At 34.4% G+C, this 21,359-nt stretch overlaps 4 protein-coding genes across 4 annotated transcripts; 3 read left to right on the top strand and 1 right to left on the bottom strand.

The window, feature by feature from the left end:
* Positions 1 to 4,281: 4,281 nt before the first annotated feature.
* On the bottom strand, positions 4,282 to 5,196 carry LOC109176023. The gene is made up of 2 exons (XM_019325423.1): positions 4,858 to 5,196; positions 4,282 to 4,742 (listed from the first exon to the last, which is right to left on the bottom strand). Exons 1-2 carry the CDS (start codon positions 5,138 to 5,140, stop codon positions 4,492 to 4,494), a joined length of 534 nt encoding a protein of 177 aa, XP_019180968.1. The 5' UTR covers positions 5,141 to 5,196; the 3' UTR covers positions 4,282 to 4,491.
* Positions 5,197 to 7,657: 2,461 nt separating this feature from the next.
* Positions 7,658 to 10,720, top strand: LOC109175326 (probable beta-1,4-xylosyltransferase IRX10L). Its single transcript, XM_019324581.1, has 4 exons — positions 7,658 to 7,880; positions 8,881 to 9,269; positions 9,370 to 9,611; positions 9,999 to 10,720. The coding sequence occupies exons 1-4, from the start codon at positions 7,760 to 7,762 to the stop codon at positions 10,510 to 10,512; spliced, it is 1,266 nt and encodes a 421-aa protein (XP_019180126.1). The 5' UTR covers positions 7,658 to 7,759; the 3' UTR covers positions 10,513 to 10,720.
* A 3,203-nt stretch (positions 10,721 to 13,923) lies between these two features.
* Positions 13,924 to 17,358, top strand: LOC109176003 (transaldolase). The gene is made up of 7 exons (XM_019325405.1): positions 13,924 to 14,254; positions 14,928 to 15,099; positions 15,367 to 15,416; positions 15,522 to 15,822; positions 16,392 to 16,580; positions 16,662 to 16,844; positions 16,947 to 17,358. Exons 1-7 carry the CDS (start codon positions 14,073 to 14,075, stop codon positions 17,190 to 17,192), a joined length of 1,323 nt encoding a protein of 440 aa, XP_019180950.1. The 5' UTR covers positions 13,924 to 14,072; the 3' UTR covers positions 17,193 to 17,358.
* Positions 17,359 to 17,587: 229 nt separating this feature from the next.
* On the top strand, positions 17,588 to 21,215 carry LOC109176004 (peptidyl-prolyl cis-trans isomerase FKBP19, chloroplastic). Its single transcript, XM_019325406.1, has 10 exons — positions 17,588 to 17,805; positions 17,943 to 18,030; positions 18,191 to 18,328; positions 18,684 to 18,769; positions 18,873 to 18,923; positions 19,618 to 19,698; positions 19,789 to 19,833; positions 20,052 to 20,107; positions 20,718 to 20,793; positions 20,880 to 21,215. The coding sequence occupies exons 1-10, from the start codon at positions 17,713 to 17,715 to the stop codon at positions 20,973 to 20,975; spliced, it is 810 nt and encodes a 269-aa protein (XP_019180951.1). The 5' UTR covers positions 17,588 to 17,712; the 3' UTR covers positions 20,976 to 21,215.
* The last annotated feature ends 144 nt before the right edge of the window (positions 21,216 to 21,359 follow it).

Below are 21,359 nucleotides of genomic sequence, written 5' to 3'. Positions count from 1 at the left end.
GTATCTTGTGACAATTAAATCTGCCACTGAAATATAATTAAGTGGAAGAAAAATTCAGCGAGGAAATTAGTCACTATGTTTAATGGTGAAAACTCTGAAGTCTGAACTACATAAAAAAATCTTGTGACAATCAACTTTTTGTCACACAAAATATCAAAATTATACTCGTAATTTTTAAGTAGGATATATTTCATGCAGAGTGCCACTCCTTTCTGGGCTGCCCACTCCTTCTTGATACCATAACTCGGATACATATTCCCAAGAAGCTATTGTTGTGGGACCTTTGAGGCTTTGATTGTGATAGCCAAGTTGCAAAAGCCCACAAATAGGAAAAATAGTTGTTATAAATGACATATATAGAAGTATTAGGGGGAAAATGTTGTTGTAAATCAGAAAGGAAAATCTGTGCATGTTTGGTGATAATAATGGTGTATAAATTACAAAATGAATTGAAACATCTTTGTCGCACCGTTCAATCAATGCTATAATATTTAGCAATGAGAACAAAAAGGAAGTATAGATTTCACCTTATTGTAAGAACTAATATATAAGCATTAAGGGATATTTTAAAATCATATAAGTCAGTTGAAACATATTCTACGATTTAACTTCTCCCTTCACTATTACATTGTAGTATCTGTTCATGTAATAGGGCCGTAACATTCAAAAAAAAAAAAAAAAAAAAAAAAAAAACCTTCTCCCTTCACTAATCTTTAAGGTAGGAGTGACTCTTAAGTTTGGATTTAAACTTGTAATACTGAGTAAAGAAGTCAAATACGGCGGTCATATATTTTAAGAATTGATATTTGAGTTATTAAGGGCTTAACTCCCATGAGAATAAGACTTCATGTGAGAAGTGTGGATAAATGCTAGTCATTAACTTGGTGGATCTAACAATTGAAAAATAAAGAAAAAATGGTAAGATCAATTTTATAAGTATATAAACTTTAAATGTTTATATGTTTATAAAACTTACCCGCCTATTTTTTTTTTTTTTTTTTTTAGTCATTGATCATTTTTTTTTTTTTAAAACAACTATTGGTCATCTTAGATAAATCCTTATCAATCGATATTTATACTATTGACCAAGGTTCACCATGCATTGTGGATTCAGGTTAAAAAATTATGTGGCTAAAGTTAATAAATTATGTACTGTAGGCACATAATATGGTGGGCGATTGTCGTATGTATGTGGGCTGAAATTGATTGGCCAAATTGTTATTTGACTCCTATTAATTTGGGTAATTGACAGTGCGTCTTGTTAATTTTTAATCTTGGATTGGTGCTGAAATTATTATCTTGTGTCTCATGACAACACAATTTTGGATTGAATTTTCATGATTGAAACTTGGTTAAATTCTGGGATGAAACTATTTGAGTTGATGGAAATTAATTGGAGTGTAGTTGGACTGTGGCCCATCATCTACAATTTTTGAATGCATTTATTTTGGGCTAAAACCATATTCACCTCTTTGTGGGTCTCATGGCAGTAATTTTGTAGGTTGACTTTCATTGCGCAAATTATACACTGGAAACGTGTTCACCGTGAATGGTGAACACAAGTCCAAACGACGTCGTTTTTATCTAAAAAAAAAAAAACGCGGATGTGAAATTAACGGCGCGCGTTTGATCAAATTATGAATTTTCTGTTATGAGATTATGAATGTAATGAAAATTCATAATCTCATAATAGAAAATTCATAATCGCATAAAAGTAAAATATTTATTAAATTATGAATTTTCTGTTATGAGATTATGAATGTAATGTAGATTCATAATCTCATAACAGAAAATTCATAATTTCATAACAGGAAATTCATAATTTCATAACAAGAAATTCATAATCTCATAACAGGAAATTCATAATCTCATAACTGAAAATTCATAATCTCATAACTGAAAATTCATAATCTTATAACAGAAAATTCATAATCTCATGGTTCCAAAGGGAATGTGCAGGCATGGATTCATAATTTATGAATGTCCGTGATTTCGGACGGGAATGTGTAGGCATAGTTCCAAAGTGAATGTGCAGGCATGAATTCATAATTTATGAATGTCCGAAATTATTGCTCATCTTAAATTAAAGTGAAACCGCGAAATGTGAAAATGAAGAAGAAAAGTCACGCAATTAAAAAAAAAAAGAAAAAAAAAAAAAGAAAAAAGATAACGGTGTACTAACATCGTTGAAACCGTGTTCATCATGAATGGTGAACATGGTTCCTTGGCATAACGATTGCTTTCATTGTGGATGTGCTTGTGTTTTGAGTTGATGGAGTTTCTCTTGATTTTTTCATTCTGAGTTCAAATTTTGTTCAGTGATTTGGGCTGATGTTAGCTGATTTGGACTCCCTCTACATTGACCTTCTTAACGGACCAAAGAATAAAGTTCGTTAAGCCTTAATTCAATTCTGAAAATACAACAGTTCTTGGAGGGTCAAGCAGCCTAAAGATTACATTTAGCGGCCCGGATTCATGGGAGGGAGCAAATTATGTTTTGGAACCGTGTTCACCTTGGTTCTAAATTGTTCATAATTATGAATATATAGTTTAAAATTTATGAATATAGAGATTCAATAATTGTGAATATGAAGCTAAAAAGTTATGAATATATAACTTTATAATTATGAACGTATAGTTCAGTAATTATGAACATAGAGTCCTGTAATTGTGAATATAAAGTTCAATAATTGTAAATAGAAAGTTCAATAATTATTAATATATAGCTTTATAATTATAAACATATAGTTCAGTAACTATGAAAATAGAACCGTGTTCACCTTCCAAGGTGGACACGGTTCCACATCATAACGATTGCTGGGAGGGGAATTCCCATCGGCAAATTATGCTGTGCACTCGTATGCACCATGCATGCATGGTGCATACGGATGCAAAAACAACGTCGTTTTGCATCAAAACGCGCGTCCTACTTTAAAAAAAATCAGTTTCGATTCTCAGCAACAACATTATGTTATTTATTTTTTAGTTCATTCATTCTGGATGTGTAGTTATGCAATTCTGGATGTGTAGTTATGAAGTTATGGATGTGTAGTTATGCAATTTTGGATTTATAGTTATGAAGTTATGGATGTGTAGTTATGCAATTCTGGATGTATAATTATGAACTTATGGATGTGTAGTTATGCAATTCTGGATTTATAGTTATCAAATTATGGATGTGTAGTTATGTAATTCTGGATGTATAGTTATGAAATTATGGATGTGCAGTTATACAATTTAATTTATTTTTTTTTTAAAGTTAAACGTCAAAACGAGCCCGTTTTTGCATCTGTATGCACCATGCATGGTGTATACGGATGCACAGCATAACGATTGATTCCCATCCTACTTGGTCAAATTCCAACTTCATAGACTTGGCCCAATATTTTCTTAATGTTTTTTTTTTTTTTTTTGAGTTTAGTTTTAAATTTCATTTTTATCATAAAATAGGAGGAAATGAATAAATAGACATTTAAACTTCATACAAAAAATAAATAAGTCATATACTTTGAAAAGTTGAAATTAAAATTTTTTTTTTTCATTTTTGTATATTTAGACCCAATAACAGGTGAACCCACTAGTAAATATCAATAATTAAAGTTTTAACAATCAAAATTGGCGACAGGCAAACGGTCACCTTCATCACTGAAGAAAGAAAAAAAAAAGAAGAAGGCGACTTATGGTTTTCTTCTTTAATAATAAGGGCAATTGGAACCCTTAATATCAGTTTTTAGGGGTACGTATTTAATAATTGTAACTTTTTAAAATTCATGTACCTAATTACTTTTTCATATCAAATTTAAGGGTCTATTTTCACTAAAAATAATTATTTTCATTCTCAAGTGATATTATGAGTATTAAATTTTTAGATTTTCTACAATGCTAATTATATAAGGTACTATTGTTGATCGCATCCAACCCGATACTACATACATTAGCCTACAGAAGATCTTTCAAACACTTCGGGGTGATTCAACCTCCATTTAAATTTTATACAATTTAGTGCAATATTATCAAATTAATATGTAATAAGATCGTACAATTTACAAACAGTCATCAATTAGTATATAATATCAATGTTAAGTGTTACGTTGTTGCACTAATCATGCTACCAATCCAAATTGAATTGTATAGTTCAAATATGGTAAGGGGTGTTTGATTCAAGTTATCTTATCTCACATAACGAACACGAGTTATGCAATATTAAAAAAAAAAAAAAACTTAATTACCTAATATTAGATAGATGAAGTAATAAATAATTAACATAAGAGTCAAGCAAGTCCATATAACCGTACCGGAAGTATTCAACACATGATCTAAAAGCAACACTACAATTATAACGAAATTAAATCTACTAATTCAAACACCCCTAATACTAGGCACATCTCGATTTTGCCTTGGGTGACAACCTTGTGTAACTTATTGTTGGCTCCCACTATTTTTCTTCCTCTCCTTCTCCTCCTCCTCCTCTCCAAAGAGTTGCGAACGGTACTACTTCTTTTGGGCATCTTGATTTTGCCTTGGGCAACGATACCCTGTGTAACTTATCATTGGCTCACACCATTCTTCTTCCTCTTCTTCTTCTTCTCCTTCTTCTTCTTCTTCTTCTTCCCCAAGAGTTGTGAATGGCACTGCTTCTTCTTGGGCATCTCGATTTCGCCTTGGCCGACGAGACCCTGTATAACTTATTATTGGCTCGCACCATTCTTCTTCTTCCTCCTCCAATTTCAATTCCACTTCCTCTGCATTGCATTTATACATATTGAGACTAGTGTATAACCAAAAAAAATAAAAAAAATAGAAGCAACGTAACATGCATTTTAGGGTTTACGAAAACAATACAATAACAACATGAACCTGGATGCTCTTCTATAATATACTTGTAGAGGTTATTGCCTTGAATTTTGTCGGGAGGTACCGAATAATTCTCCATGAAGTGTACACGGAGCTCCTCTTCCTCAGAGGGAGATAACCACCGATCACGGCTGAGATTCCTGAGAAAATAATTCAAAAGTTCTTCGTCAAAATTAATTTTTTTGTGAACAACAATTGTAGTGTTGTCGTCGGAGTTCGCCCCAACACGATTTCTGGGAGTAGAGGATGATGATGAGGCAGCATAGGGCTCCAGAATCTCCTCCATTGTTAGAGGCTTAGAGAAAGAAATTAAAGAAGATTGTTTGAGAGGGCGAGGATAGCTAGTAGATCAGATCAGAACAGAATTGAATTCCGATCCTCCGCTGCGCTGCAATATATATAGGTTATCGATGTATTTATATAAATACAAAGAGTCATAAGCAGAATAGGAATAGAAATACATATAAAAGGTAGATTCACAATCACATAAGGATATAGAAAAAGAATCCTACTTTCTTATATAGAAGAGTTATCTGGTGCCACTAAATTACAAATCATTGACTATATTATATTTTACTTATTTATTTATAAATTTTTTTTTGTATCCCAGTCAATATAAAAGTTTAAAAGGTCTAGGCTCAGTATACATATTCTCGGATATATATGCTAATAAAAAATAAATATAAATAACGTTCAGAATAATTTTTAGTCTATATAAATCATTTTAATTTAATGTATTAATTGCATAAACACAATAATTTTTTAAGTCAAATCTATTATCAACCGTTTTATACAATAAAGTTTAATTTGAATATTCAGAACTCATTGGCAATGGATCTGGCAACTATCTCGACACCACTTTAGTTCCTTTTTTATTTTTTTAAATACTATTAACTCTATTATAAGGTAGTATCTGTTCTATATTTTTTCTATCTATTGCATTTCAGAGACCCTATCACCGAGATTCAATCTTATGACATTCCCTTACGCCCTCACGGGGAGCCACACAACATATCAAAATGAAAATTTAATTTTGTCATTGTATTTCCTTTCCTTTTTATATGATTCCTGCTAAGGACTCCACTTCTAAAGAAAATGACACGCTGTCCGTAACTCCTAATCAACTCACCAACTTCCTTATTATAATAATAATAATATATATATATATATATATATATATATATATATATATATTTAAAAAATAATTAAGACACAGAAACTGGTGAAATCGTGCTTAATTTTTTGCCAAGGTCATTATTCACCAACCTACCTTAGCTTCCTACAAGAATTTGACCCACAATGTCAAGAAAAAAAAATGACTAAATTGGTAGAATATGATTTTGATTCTTATACTTGAAAGTCATAAATTCAATTATTGTTAATATTATTTTTGTTGAATTTGATACAGAGGAAGTGCAATTTATCTTTCATGTGTGATTTGTAAATTATTACACATGAACATAATGTATCTAATGTGCACATTCAAGTATTTAACTAGTAATCATTGGTTTCTCTCGTCACAACAAAATAAAAAATAAAAAACTGACCCACAACAAACACATCAAAACTTAATCGACTCTCTAATCTTGCAGATTCCAACCAACTTGATAACTGAGAAACTAAATATGAAAATCTCATAATAATTAAGTGATTGAGCCAAATAATTCATCATAAATAAGGGGCTTAAAGTGTCATTTTTCATAAATATTTTTTATAATTGTGTACAATATTTATATTTCACTAAAGTATGACTAATTCGGCCTCGATTCGGGTCATGTTTGTAATGCTTGACTCTTACTTTAAAAAAAAAAAAAAGTCTAAATTGTGACAAGATATCAAAAAATATTATTACTATAGTCAATAGTAAATGCTCTTTAGTATTTTAATATTTTAATATTTAAGTTAATTATACCTTTCTTTTTTTAAAATATTACAATATTCAAATATAGACACAAATTGAATTATTAGTAAATATTACCCATTTTGACAAATCAAATTCAGGTGATTCATTGTATTTTGATGAATAGTACACAAAGAGACACCTACATACAAATGGTGTTAAATGCACATTACAAATTTGATGATTGTGGGAGACAATTTAAGGTAACAAGACACACCAATGATTATCAATTCTTAAACTAACGATGAACATCCTAATTATATTGATTCTCAATTAGCACAAGAACTAAGTGCGTCGCCTGTCAAAATCAAGAACCCACCAGAAAATCTCCTTCCATCCTCCTAATGTCAACGTTTCTCTTTCTTTCCTTCCATACCCACTCCCAAATATAGATGAAAAATAGAGAATTCCAATTATTAACCTTTCAAATCTGATTATCATTAGAGCAGTCTATTAACCATTTTGGTTTGAATTAGTTCGTTATAAATAAATTAAACAGATTTATTTTGATCTTATTGATTTGAACCAATTAGTTATAGACAACCTAAACTGATTTACCTGATCTAACTGTTAGAAATATAGTTTAAAAATAAACAATTTCAATTATTAACCTTTTAAATTCGATTATCTTAGAGAACAGTCTATTAGCCATTTTAGTTGAGTTAGTTCGTTATAAGCAATATAAACTGGTTTATCTTGACTTTATTGATTTGAGCTAATTAGTTATGAACAGACTGATTTACCTTGGTCTAATTACATTATTATTATTTGTCGACTGGGATCATAAGACTGATATTGAAAAAAAAAAATTTGATGAAAAAAAGAATGTGAGTTGTATAATGCCAACTAAACTTAGAATAGGAACTTCCCACCAACATTTTCCCGCGACCTCTCAACTGCATGCGTATGCATTTCCCTTATAAGTAATTCTCCGTTTCTCCCCTTCAATCCCAGCCTGATCGCCGTTGTTTCTGTGAGGGCATTCTTGCTGTGAAGTGGGAAAATATGAGGGATTTTAGGTGGGTGACTGGGTTGCCTGTCTTTAGCTTCCTGCTTCTCTTCATTCTTCAGCACCCAGAGACTAAGATTTGTGCTTCTGCGGCTGCGCGTACCGAGAGGATCGCAGGTATGGTGCTCTGGGTTTTTAATGCTTTTCTTAGATTTCGCTAGGTTTAATTTATCTCTCGTTTGCTTGTTCAGTTCTTAGGTTTATACTGGAATCTTGGGTTCTTCTTCTTTCACTGCAAAATGTCCCAATAAAACATCTTTATGGAGGGTTTTGATTTTTCCCCAAGTTGTTCATTATTTGTTACATATTGTGGTGACTATTAGTAGTTGCAGAATATTGTTATTGTTGGAAATTTTAGCAAAAATGGCATTGTAAATGGCTAGTTTGTGGTACAAATATCAGTAGGGTTCACCTTCAATTTGGGTCGATTTAGAAGAAATTGATATATTGTACGGCCAAAACGGATAATGGATGAATGAAAAGTTGATTCTCAAAATATACCCATTTGTGTTGGAGAAATGGTTATGGGAAGGCTTGAATCTGTTCTTCAAATAGGGAGATGAAAATGTTGTGCTCCTTGCTCAATCTGTGTATGTGACTGATAGATTGTCTCTTGTATATGCTACTGGATATAATATAAATTATGTATTCTAAGATCCTACATTATTGATCTTGTCTTCTCAGAATCGGACATTTTAATCCTATAGAGAGTGACCCTTTAGGTATTTGGGGATTTAAGAGTGTAGTCGTTTTGCAGACAGCCTCTTATTAATCGAAGGATTGATACGATGAGAATGATGATCTTCCTTCCTATCTTTTTAGACTTGTAGTTCATATTTCATAGTAAAATGGTGTTTACAATTGTTTGGTTTTGTGTATAAAATCCTTAGCTTCAATGTCCAGTCAAGATGTGTCTTCTTTTGTCTGCTATTTGCCCGAATTTATAGACTATTCTATTTTCCTCTTTTCCATTGATCCAAAAGTTAACGGAACTTATTATATGCCCGAAGTCATGTTTCTTCTTGAATCCATGTTGCTACTTGATATCGTTTGAGTATCAGTTCTGTATGGAATCATGGTGATGTGTTTATATAAACTCGGGTTCCTATAAATTTAGGGAGCGCTGGAGATGTCCTTGAAGACAATCCCGTCGGGAGACTAAAAGTTTTTGTATACGAGCTTCCCAGCAAGTATAACAAAAAGCTCCTACAAAAGGATCCAAGATGCCTGTCCCATATGTTTGCTGCTGAAATCTACATGCACCGTTTCCTTCTATCCAGCCCCGTTAGAACTCTGAACCCCGAAGAAGCTGATTGGTTCTATACCCCCGTGTATCCTACCTGTGACCTCACGCCAAATGGCTTGCCACTGCCCTTCAAATCTCCGAGGGTCATGAGGAGTGCAGTACAGCTTATCTCTGCGAAATGGCCATATTGGAATCGAACAGAAGGAGCTGATCATTTCTTTCTAGTTCCCCACGATTTTGGGGCTTGTTTCCATTACCAAGTAAGTGAATTTTTCTGTAATGACTATCTATCATACTTATATTACCCTTTCGCTACGAGCTATGTATATATATGACATTGCTTTTATTTTTCTCATGCAGGAAGAGAAAGCTATCGAGAGAGGTATTCTCCCATTGCTTCAGCGTGCTACTTTGGTTCAAACTTTTGGACAACGAAACCATGTTTGCTTGAGTGAACGTTCAATCACGATACCTCCATATGCCCCGCCTCAGAAGATGCAGACTCACTTGATTACCCCCGACACTCCAAGATCCATCTTCGTCTACTTTCGTGGTTTGTTTTATGATGTGAACAATGACCCCGAGGGAGGCTATTATGCAAGGTACTCACGTTTACCATCATGATAGTTCATAACTCGAACGTCTGATTAGCATAATGGGTTATGAGTAATGCTAGACACCCCTCTACTTTTCACAACATTTCTTTACCATGAGTTGAGAAAAGCTAAATCATTCTTTCCCCAACGAAAATGCTTTGACTATTCGACATTGTTTCATTTAGTGGGCCCCGCCAAGACCTTGTGGTCTAGTAGCACGAAGTGGCTCTCCCAAATGGAAGGTCATGGGTTCGAGCCTCAGTGGAGGCGGTATTGACTCTTTGTCTGTTCAGAAAGTAGCTATGAACAGATACTACATTGTAACAAAGGGAAAGAAGCATTTCCCAATTGGTTAAAAAGTCCACATTACTTAATTTTGTTTTTGATGTGCAGAGGGGCAAGGGCATCAATCTGGGAAAACTTCAAGAACAACCCACTCTTCGACATCTCAACCGACCACCCAACAACCTATTACGAAGACATGCAACGTTCCATCTTCTGCTTGTGCCCGCTGGGGTGGGCTCCGTGGAGTCCCAGGCTGGTGGAAAGCGTGGTGTTTGGGTGCATCCCCGTGATTATAGCAGACGACATCGTTCTACCTTTCGCCGACGCCATTCCATGGGAAGACATAGGCGTGTTTGTGGACGAGAAAGACGTCCCCTACTTGGACACCATCCTCACATCCATACCTCCAGAAGTGATCCTGAAGAAGCAGAGGTTCCTCGCAAACCCTTCGATGAAGAAGGCGATGCTGTTCCCGCAACCAGCTGAAGCAGGAGATGCATTTCATCAGATCTTGAATGGGTTGGCTAGGAAGCTGCCTCATCAGAAGAGTGTTTATCTGAAGCCAGGGGAAAAGATGCTAAACTGGACAGCAGGACCTGCAGGGGACCTGAAACCTTGGTGACAATGTAAAATGTTTTTTTTTTTTTTGGTTTTTTTGGTTTTTCAGTGATCAGATTGGTGATGTTAGTTAAATACTCCGTATGAAATGTTGCAGTTAGTAGAATGTATGGAGTATCAAATCTGTCATGTCCCACCTGAATATACCAAACATGATTTTTTTGTCATGTAAACATTTTTTCAGCAGCAATATATCTATGGAATTTACTGCATTAGAGGTTAAAAAAAAAAAAAATACAAAGGAAGGTATGAGAATCCGCCAAAATTTTGGCTGATCCGCCAATAACCAAACAAGCTCTATCATGATGGTTATGAGAATCTGTAGCCCATTCAATTTTTTGCTTTTCATTCACTATCTAGTTTGCAAAGATATGGGGAACTGATTTTCTCGTGACTTTAAAGCTAAACAATTTGTTTGAATTACCTCACTTACACACCATATATGATCCAATTAAAGTGTCGTTTGACATACCAATATTTGATTAAAACAATTTTTTAAAATTTATAATTTAGGTTAAATTCGAATTCTGTACTGCATTTTTTTTTAAAGCAATAACTTAATGCATTAAATCATAAAGAAGGCAGTCGACAAAATAATGAGGAGGGTCATCAAACCATTCTAGTGCATTTTTATTTGTGGAAAAATCAACAATCCTTATCTATGTATTATGGATGAAACTCGTATTGTAACTTTAACTAACAAATGACTATAAAGCATAAACCAATCTAAATTCTCAATTCATTCAAACTAAGAAATTAAAGTCAATAATAAACAACTCTGTATTACGTCCTTTGACAGATCACAAAGGTCCATTACTCTATATCACGTTATCAATTGGTATTTGTCCGACTCATCGTTATCAAAGGACACTATTATCGTACGTAGAAAAAATGATTTATTTTTAATGAATTTATTATTTACTTTAATTATTTGTCATGACCGTAGTACATCGTTAAAGAATTTATAATTAATTATAAGAATTATTATATTACTAAAATTATAAAACATTAGAATATAAATTATTATATTATTATATTATTAGAACTATTGAAATGCTAGAATTAGTTAGCCTTAGAGATATATAATGTAATACTATGTAAAATCTTGCATCATAAAGATCATAAAATGAATAATACAATAGTCTTTTTAAATATTTGTTCTCATTTAGCGTTCTTCCTTTCATTTTATCTTTTTAAAATTCGCACTCATTATCTTTCATTACCGACCCCAGAGCCGTATAGAGACGTGAGACCAAATGGCTTTTAAAATTGTTAAAGGCCAAACTAAATTATCAGCGGTCATAAAAGCATCTCTGACCAAAATACCAAAAATTTACACCAAATGTTATTTCAAATGAAATATTTTTACGCTAAATTTTATTCATTTTCAATCTATTACATCAAATGCTATTACACACTAAAATAATTTAGTTTCTCAAAATTTAAAAATTTATTAATTTAAATTTAATTAGTTTAATATAAAACATAATTTGTGATGTAAAGTAGCCTTAGCATAACCCATGGCCTTAATTATATACGGAGTATATTATTTCGCTTGTTTCGAGAATCACAGGAATTGGTTCAAAGAGAATTGTCATTTATAAAAATCAAACTCGAATTATCCCGAAAATCATCGCTACAAAGAAATTTATTTATTAGTTTATATATCCAACCGTAAAAGCATTGTTAATTTTTCTAATTAAATATGAACTGAGGAGTTTCTTTTTTATTTTCATTTTTTAAATACAAACAGGAAGGAAAACGATAACGTAGAATACAATAAAAAAAAATCAAATTGAGTTGTTGGGTGTTGGTGAATGATGCTGTTATACAAAAACCAAGGTAGGTGATTACTGATTAGGTGAAACATACATTTTTTTTATTTTCATATTTATATTCTAAAATAAGATTTCTCACTTTTTTTTTTCTTTTAGGTGGCATTATTTTGTATAATAAAAAGAAAGTATTTATATGGAAGTATTGTTGTCTTACAAAATAAAAAAAAAATGGAATTATTGTACCTTTTAAAAAAAATTTGTGGTAAAGCATTAACAACACGTTTGGTTCACAGAATGAATTTTGAGGTAATATGAATACTATTCCATAAAGAATGGAATAAGCAAGGCATAGAATACTAATTCTATTTTATTGTTTGATTCGCGGAAGGAATAAACTTTAGGAATTATATTACAGTGTTTGGTTGGTTTAAGGAATAGAATGAAATATGTTTCAATAGACATAAATACCCTTATAAAAATATGTGGTGGTGTTGGTGTTGGTGGTGGTGGTGGTGGCGGTGGCGACGGCAGTAGTGGTGGTGGTGGTTGCGGTGGCGGTGGCGGTGGTGGTGGCGGCGGCGGTGGTAGCAGTGCGGGCGGTGGTTGTGGTGACGGTGGTGGATATGGTAGCAATGGTGGCGGTGGTAGGGTATTTTCGGTATTATAGTACCAAAGCTATTCCCAAATACTTGGGAATAGCTAATACCAGGGGGTCCCCTAGGAATGGCTATTCTCCCTACAAAGGGAATATCTCATTCCTGGAAAAGCTATTACCTTGAATAAAATGATAAAACAAACAATGGAATAGGTCTATTCCCGGGAACGGTATTTCATTCTCGACCTATTCCATGAACAAACACCCCAAAAGGAAATATATTTTTGCCTATGAATTGTTGGACGAATATGCGGACTGGGTAAAAGTTATTTTAGTCAATATTTACAAATTATGTTAAAATGATATATTATACTATATATAAAAAAATTATTTTCCAATGTTCCATTTTTATTAAATGTTATCCTAATAATAAAATTAATTTTTTTTCAAAATAATCAAATTAATATCAATTAATTAATAAGGACATTTTAGTCTTTATAACATTCCTTAATTCTATTCATCCATATCAAACAATATAATTTGAATCTCTACTTTATTCATACCTTATTATTTTATACCGAATTACAGTTCCTTTTTTCACAATGCCTTCCTTCCAACCAAACGCCTTGACAGTGTATCAAAAAAGTTAAAAGAGAGCCGGCATAGGCAGCTCAACTGGTCATAGGGGTGAAGTTTGGGAAGAATGACCTCTCAAAGTGAGGGAGTTCCTTGTGCGCAGTAAGCAAAAGTTTAGCCTCTGTGTGGTTCAGTTGAGTTACCGTGGGAGCAACCTCTCAAAGTGAGGGGACTCCTTATGCACAGTAAGCAAATGTCTAGCCTCTGTGTGGTTCAGTTGAGTTACCATGATTTACATTCTTCTAGATGCTCTGTCGTGTTAGAGATTCAACCTTTTGAGAAGGAAAAAAGTTAAAAGAGAAATTCAATAATATTTATTTACTGAAAATATGAAATTTCCTTATTTGTAGCGACAAAGCTGAGGAGGTTGTATACTTGTATTTGTATCAACTAATTAGCCTGTGTTACTAACTTACCATCTAACCAAGTCTCACCTACCAAAACGCCATTAATTTTTTGCTTAAAATTTTTATTAACCCTAGTATTTGTAGACTAGTAGTTGAAGAAGCGCAGCTAAACTCGGGCGAGAATCAGAGCATCAGACTCCCGTCGGACATGGCTACTATTTCCAAGCTCTCCAATCCAGGCTTTGCCTCTTCATCCTCTTTCACTTCCAGGAGATCATCGCCTGCTCCCAAATGTTTCGTCGATATCCGCAACAAATCCTCCTTCGACGCCCGGCTTTCCTCTTCTAAGCTGTTGGCCTTCGCCAAGCCTTCTCTCAACGGCTCCCTCGTGTAAGCTCCTGAAATGAGAAACGTTATCTATGCGTGTAGAGTATATGGATCTGTATTATTGTTGTATTGATTTCTCAGCTTTTGATATCTAGCTCGTTTTCTGAGATCGTGCCGGCTATAATGTTATTTCTTACTTGGTTATTGGTTGCTGGTATATTCTTTGAGCTTTCTTTTAATCTGCATGTCATCGATGGTTGCTCTAGCTTGCTCTTGTATGCTTAAATCATGATCTTGACTTGTAATTGTTAGATCCTGTTGTTAATTTCGTGAAAGAGTAGAGTATTGATTGGCTGTTCGGCCAGATGATTGTTTGTCTGTAAAAGCTGATTTCTTTATTGGTTGTAGCATGAGAAAGGGAAAAGTTGGCTTTTTGAAATTTGTTTAATGTTTGCCTTTGTTTTCTCAATTTCCTTGCTGTAAAGTCGTTACTTCTGTCTTCCTTCTTAAAACGGAACTGAAAGAGATTTCAAGTTATTGGTTGACCTTGATCATGTTCTTTAGAAAAACTATGACAGGATCATGTTCAAGTCCCTTCTGTTCAGCTTCTATGTGTAATTGATATTATACACCATAAGTTTTGTGCTGGGTAATTTATCAGGGTTCTGATATCTTTTCTTTCGCTTCTGTCTCCTTACTACATTTAGTTGTGTACTCATTGAACTTATTTTGATAGTATTAGATGCTCCCAAGGTGGAGGAAATGGAAGCCCAATCAAGAGAACAAGTCTTCATGATCTGTACGAGAAGCAAGGGCAAAGCCCATGGTATGATAACCTGTGTCGCCCTGTTACAGATCTAATTCCATTGATTGAGAGCGGTGTTAGAGGGGTTACCAGCAATCCTGCGGTAAAGTGCTTCCTTGCTAATTTCTTTGACATGTACTTCCCCTCTTCCATTGAAGGCAAAATCCCACAAATAAAAACAGAACTTTTCTTTCATCTTTAACCCTTTCATTTCATTCCAAGAGTAGTGATTTATTCCTATAAAAAAGAGTTTTGATTTATATTTAATTGGAAATGAAAATGATTACTGGAATATGTGTACCATTTTTTTTCCCGAGCATCTTCATGGCTTTATCTTCCTAATAATAGTTTTGTATTATGTTGAGTGCAGATTTTCCAGAAAGCTATATCTACTTCAAATGCCTATAATGATCAATTCAAGTAAACCTTCTAATACATGTCAAATACCTACTGCTCAACCACAATGAAGTATTAACTTGAATTCTACAATTGAGTGATTTACTAATCTTCACATTGACCTCTCAGGGAACTTGTACAAGCTGGGAAAGACATTGAAAGTTTGTATTGGGAACTTGTGGTAAAGGACATCCAAGATGCATGCAAACTCTTTGAGCCAATTTATGACGAAACAGAAGCAGGGGATGGCTATGTTTCTGTTGAAGTGTCACCTAGACTTGCTGATGATACTGAAGGAACTATTGAGGCTGCAAAGTGGCTTCATAAGAAGGTTGACCGACGTAATGTGTACATAAAAATTCCTGCTACAGCCCCATGCATCCCTTCCATCAAGGAAGTCATTGCCAACGGAATTAGCGTCAATGTAACGGTGAGGGTTTTCTTGTTTTGCATATTCTTTTGATATTGTAGTGACAAGCATTGATGTCAAAGTCAAATCTGAACATAGTTTTCTCATACTTTCCAAATCATTGAACTAGTATGCAAAGGGAGCTCAGAGGCTCTTCATGATTCTAGATTTCTAGTAGATTAGTCACATGAATCTGCTTATTAATATTTACAGAAGGTTATACTTTAACTACAACAAACAGTGAGGAAGAATCTATTTTGAAGTTAGACATTTGAAACTTTGATTTGCTTCTCTTATTTTTCTTTGATATGTTTTCTTGCTTTCATGATTCTTGCTATTTAATAGTGTCTCCTATGTTAAATAACTCCCAACTCAAAGTAAAAGAAGAATAAATAAAGTGAAGTAAAAACTCTCTTAATGGCATTCAAGCACTTTTTAAAATTTTGAAGTTTTAAGTTTTTTGTTTCTAAAATTTTCTCTTCCCTATAGTGTATTAATGTCTGTAGCTTGATGCTTTAAATCCCTTTATTTGATTTCCTCTTTTACATCATTGACTTGCAAACTGAAGTTGCTTCCCCTCATATGCGCAGCTCATATTCTCTATCGAAAGATACGAAGCAGTAATTGATGCTTACCTGGATGGTCTTGAAGCTTCTGGGCTTAATGACCTCTCCAAAGTTACAAGTGTGGCTTCCTTTTTCGTTAGTCGCGTAGACACACTCGTTGATAAGTTGCTTGAGAAAATTGGAAGTCCAGAGGCTCTTGATCTTCGTGGGAAGGTAACTGATAGAACTGATCAAAGCTATACCTTGGTTGGAGACTGTATATCACTTTGTTTTGACCTTAACTTTCCATTACAGGCTGCAAATGCTCAAGCAGCTCTGGCTTTCCAGTTGTACCAGAAGAAATTTTCTGGTCCAAGGTGGGAGGCTCTGGTGAAGAAGGGTGCGAAGAAGCAGAGGCTTCTGTGGGCATCAACCAGTGTTAAGAATCCAGCTTATCCGGACACTCTGTATGTGGATCCTCTGATTGGACCAGACACGGTGAGTAATCTTGTCACTTAGTTATTTGTGGTGATAAATATACTCCACATGGCTGAATGATAGTTGACATCTTGTTCTGTTCTTCCCGCCCTTTACATCTAGGTTTCAACCATGCCTGATCAAGCCCTCCTAGCATTTATCGATCACGGCTCCGTTGCAAGGACAATCGACGCTAATGTCTCCGAAGCGGAAGGTATATACAATGCCATCGATAAGTTGGGCGTTGACTGGAAGCAAGTCGGCACTCAACTTGAAGCCGAAGGAGTGGACTCTTTCAAGAAGAGCTTCGATAGCTTGCTCGACAGTCTGCAGGAGAAGGCAAACTCCATCAAGCTAGTTTCCCTGTAAAGCATATGAATTCCATTTTGCCCAGCAGAGGACTTAGAGCTTAGTTGTGGAAGGAATAAATAAAGGCAATTCTGCCTGGATTTGAGAATACTGAGCTTTTTAAATGTATAAAATAACATGAAGTGTTTGTGCTTAAGAATTTATCACTGCTCTGGTCCTATGTCCATTTCATTTGTGTTTTAAAATTTTTAATCTTTTAATTTTTTGGGTAAGAAAATCTTTTGAGTATTTATAATGTCAGAATTTTCTGGAATTTCATTGAACTTATAATCTGAACCTGCCAAATTTGTCTTTTCTTGCTCCAAATTTTGAGTAAAAATAATTTCTGAATATTTATAGTAAAACGTGTAAAAGTTTTGAAATTAACACAATAAAACGAGCTAAAAAAGAAAAGAAAAAAAAAAAAGAGAAGTATAAAATATGAGGCCGTTATAGTTCCCGGAAGCTTCTTCTCCCTGCGAGTGTCTCCTCTTCTGCTTGATCGGTTCATCGTTATCCCACGTCAGTAACATTAAAGTTCATGGCGGCGACTGCGGCTGCGGCGTCGATCTCACTTGTCGGAGCGCTTCCAAAATCTCGCTCACGAACGCCATCCTCTTCTTCGAATCCAGCGGTATTGCTCTTTTACATTTAATTCGTATGTTTGAATAACATTTCTCCTTTATTAATGGATTCAATGTCTCCCTCTTCCCCAAATTTCCCCCAAATTTTAAAGCTATTAACCTGTGAAATCAATTTACTATCTAACAGCGTAGACATAGACACATTTCTCAGCCCAGATTCTCTATTGGATTTCCCGGTGGAGAGCCCTGTATCCCAGTATCCAACTCGGTGCCTGGTTGGTCTTATTTTCTCTCTATGCGTTTTTGGTTCCTTTTTTTTTTTTTTTTTTTTTTTGAAATTTTGGTAATACTGCTTTAGTGCTTTTCCATATTCGCTTTTTGCTAATTTTGAATGGAAAATTCTGTCATTTCCTCTATCACTTTCATACGCTCAAGATAAAAGTGAAAGGGTGGATTATGGATCTCTGCCCATTGATCGGAGAGAGCTTATTTTGTCGTCCATTGGATTGTTAGCAACAGCTGTTTGCGCTACTGGAAGCAATGGAGCTGCCTTGGCATCTGAATTCGTTGACAGTAACTTCTATGCCTGCTTTCACTATCTTATTTTTTGTTCCTATCACTAGTATTATTTGAGGAGTGTTTTGTTTTTGTTTTTGTTTTTGTTTTTGTTTTTTTAAAGGAGAATAAATAGTTATATTCGTCAGTTTGAAACTGCATTTGTAGTACTTGTTTGTTTACTAAGCTTTTGTGGTGAATTTACTGAACAAATTAAGAAATAAAGTTGAATGGCATAATTACTGGGTGGTTTTATATACACATTCACTGTCTATCTGCCATTCTGTTGTTTACTTAAATAATATGGTCATTTAGATATGCGGGTCTGCATTAGCTTTAAAGACTAATTTTTTGTCCTTGTATTAATGTACAGTGCCAGCATTGCGGGGAAAGGACTATGGGAAGTCAAAGATGCGTTTTCCTGACTACACTGAAACAAACTCAGGTCTCCAGTATAAGGTCACCTGTTTTGAAGCATAAATATGGAAATCCCTCGTATGTTTTTTTAGTGTGGCATACTGGCATGAAACTGAACTTGACTCCAGTCTGTCAAAGAATGCAGGATTTGAGAGTAGGAAGTGGCCCCAATCCGAAGATGGGAGATACAGTAGTGGTAAGCTTGTGATTGTAAATAATACACATAGTACCCTTATTTTCTTTTATACTTAGCTCAATTATCCAATAATAACAAAGAAAAGGGTGCACATAATAGAGAACATAATTGATTAACTTAAGCAGAGTTTTCCTAATTTTGTGCTAATGTGTCCTTAGTTTAAGGGAGTCCTGGTAGTATAGATGTTACTGTCGGTGCTTAGTTATAAATCCTTGATTGTGTCAGTGTAGTATGTTTAGAAATATAATTTGTTTTGTATTGCTATCCAAAGTTGCTTAGCCGTAGTCTTGGATTGATTGGGCAAGAAGCTTGTTTATAAATTTTAAATATATCGCAGGTAGATAATATGATATATAAAGGAAAAATATTAAATTAATGAATTGCTAGAATTGCCTATATTGTCAGCTAAAGTTCTGTGCCAAAGTGGCTTGATATTTTAACTTTGCTATCCATTTTGTTATGAATAACAAATTATTCATTTGGTGTACATCTCAGTCATTTCTGTTTTTTGCCGGAAAGCCATATTTGACTTGGTTATAACTAGTCTATTGATTTGTTAGTTTATTTCAGTTAAAATTTTTCTGGTTTATAGCAATTTCTAATTTGATTTTATTCCATGTCCTAAGTTACTTGCTAATGCTTTCTTATTGGTTTAATGAAGGATCTGCTTATTTTGTTAACTTTTTGGCATTAGGTTGACTGGGATGGTTATACTATAGGATATTATGGTCGCATATTTGAAGCCCGTAACAAGTCAAAAGGTGGATCCTTTGAGGTATTGACTCAAAATATTAGTGGGGAATTTATGCATGAGCTTATTGTTGCTCTTAAACTGATTGATGCATCATACTTCATTATGGTGCAGGGGGATGACAAGGACTTCTACAAATTCAGATTAGGATCTCAAGAGGTAAGATATTTTCTTTGGTTACTCTTTGTATAAATTGGCTAGAAAGGGTCACAGGAATTAATGGTATCATCACCATATTATTTCCTGCATCTTCTAATTCACCTTTTTTTTTTTTAATGTGCCATATTTTATGATCCTAATCGTAATGTATAGAGAGAGACATACAATCTCCTCTAAGAAAAATGTCTAACAGTGTTGCTGTTGCTCCTCACATTCAGGTTATTCCTGCATTTGAAGAAGCCCTTACTGGCATGGCTGTGGGTGGCATCAGAAGGTTCTATATCTCCACTAATGTTGTAAACAGTGCCTTTTGTTTTCTTTGTTTTAATGATTATTGCATGCATAAACAAATGTAGAAATATGGATTTCTTTTTTGGTACAAAAATTTTGCGAATGCCCACTTTGGGTCTTGATAGTAAAGCCATGGATAATCCCCCCTAACCCAAATGACCAAGAACAAGTAATATTCAGCCTGAAAAAAAAAAGAGAGAAAAATCCACCTTGTGATTCTTATTGCAGCTTACATATCAAGGCCATCTCAAAAAGCAAGCACGTTGTGGACAAGTAGCTTGAGAATAGGAGTTTTTGAAATGAGTTAATGAATCGAAGTGGGAGCGAGTTTTTGTTAAGAAGTATCTCTAAGCTTCTATTCTGTGTTTCTTGTGGGTATCCTTGTCACTGCCTAACTTTTGCACTTAAGATGGATGATCCCCAATTAAGTTCTCTAAGCAGACATGGTAGGATAATTGTTACTTTCACCGTCACCTACTAGCACACCCTAGTTGCTTTCCTCAGGAAGTATGCTATTGCTATTTTATTCTCTAGTACGCAGATATTTTATACTCTGCCAAATTCTTCATGATTTCTCCCTTACAATAATGCAGGATCATAGTTCCCCCTGAGTTGGGATATCCCGATAATGACTTCAACAAGAAAGGTCCCAGACCATTGACATTCTCGGTAATCCAGCGCTTCTTATCTGGCTGCGGCCTTCACTTGTACAACCTTTTCCTCTGAAAATCCCTTGATGTTGGTATGTTTTGCAGGGCCAGAGAGCTTTAGCTTTTGTGTTGAACAACCAAGGTCTGATTGACAAGACTCTCTTGTTTGACATTGAGCTTTTAAAAGTTATACCAAGCTGAAGCCCAGCTACTTCACTTCATGATGCTGTAAATAGTTGCTTCTCTCGGACACAGTTTATTGTCTACTTGAAGGAGCAGAGGATTGATGATATAAAGATTTCATTTTCCCATTTCATTGTTAGAAATTCTAAAATGTCACTCTCTGAAAAAACCATTGTATTGTGCTCACAAGAATAGATGTACAACTGCCTTATACTTTCCATTGAGTAAGAATGAATGTTTGCAGATTTATTCTTGACTTCTTGGTATTTGTTAATCTGCTTACAAACTAGGAAATTTTAGCATGTTTCATTTTGCCCTTTGTAAGGTTGACTAGGGGTGGCAACGCAAATTTTGCCGTGGCACCACGGTTGCAAAACCCTAAACCCTAAACACCCGACTTTA

Source organism: Ipomoea nil, unplaced genomic scaffold (assembly GCF_001879475.1).
Source record: "Ipomoea nil cultivar Tokyo-kokei standard unplaced genomic scaffold, Asagao_1.1 scaffold0688, whole genome shotgun sequence".
In the NCBI taxonomy this organism is placed as follows: Eukaryota; Viridiplantae; Streptophyta; class Magnoliopsida; order Solanales; family Convolvulaceae; genus Ipomoea; species Ipomoea nil.
This window is presented reverse-complemented; position numbering and strand designations above follow the sequence as displayed.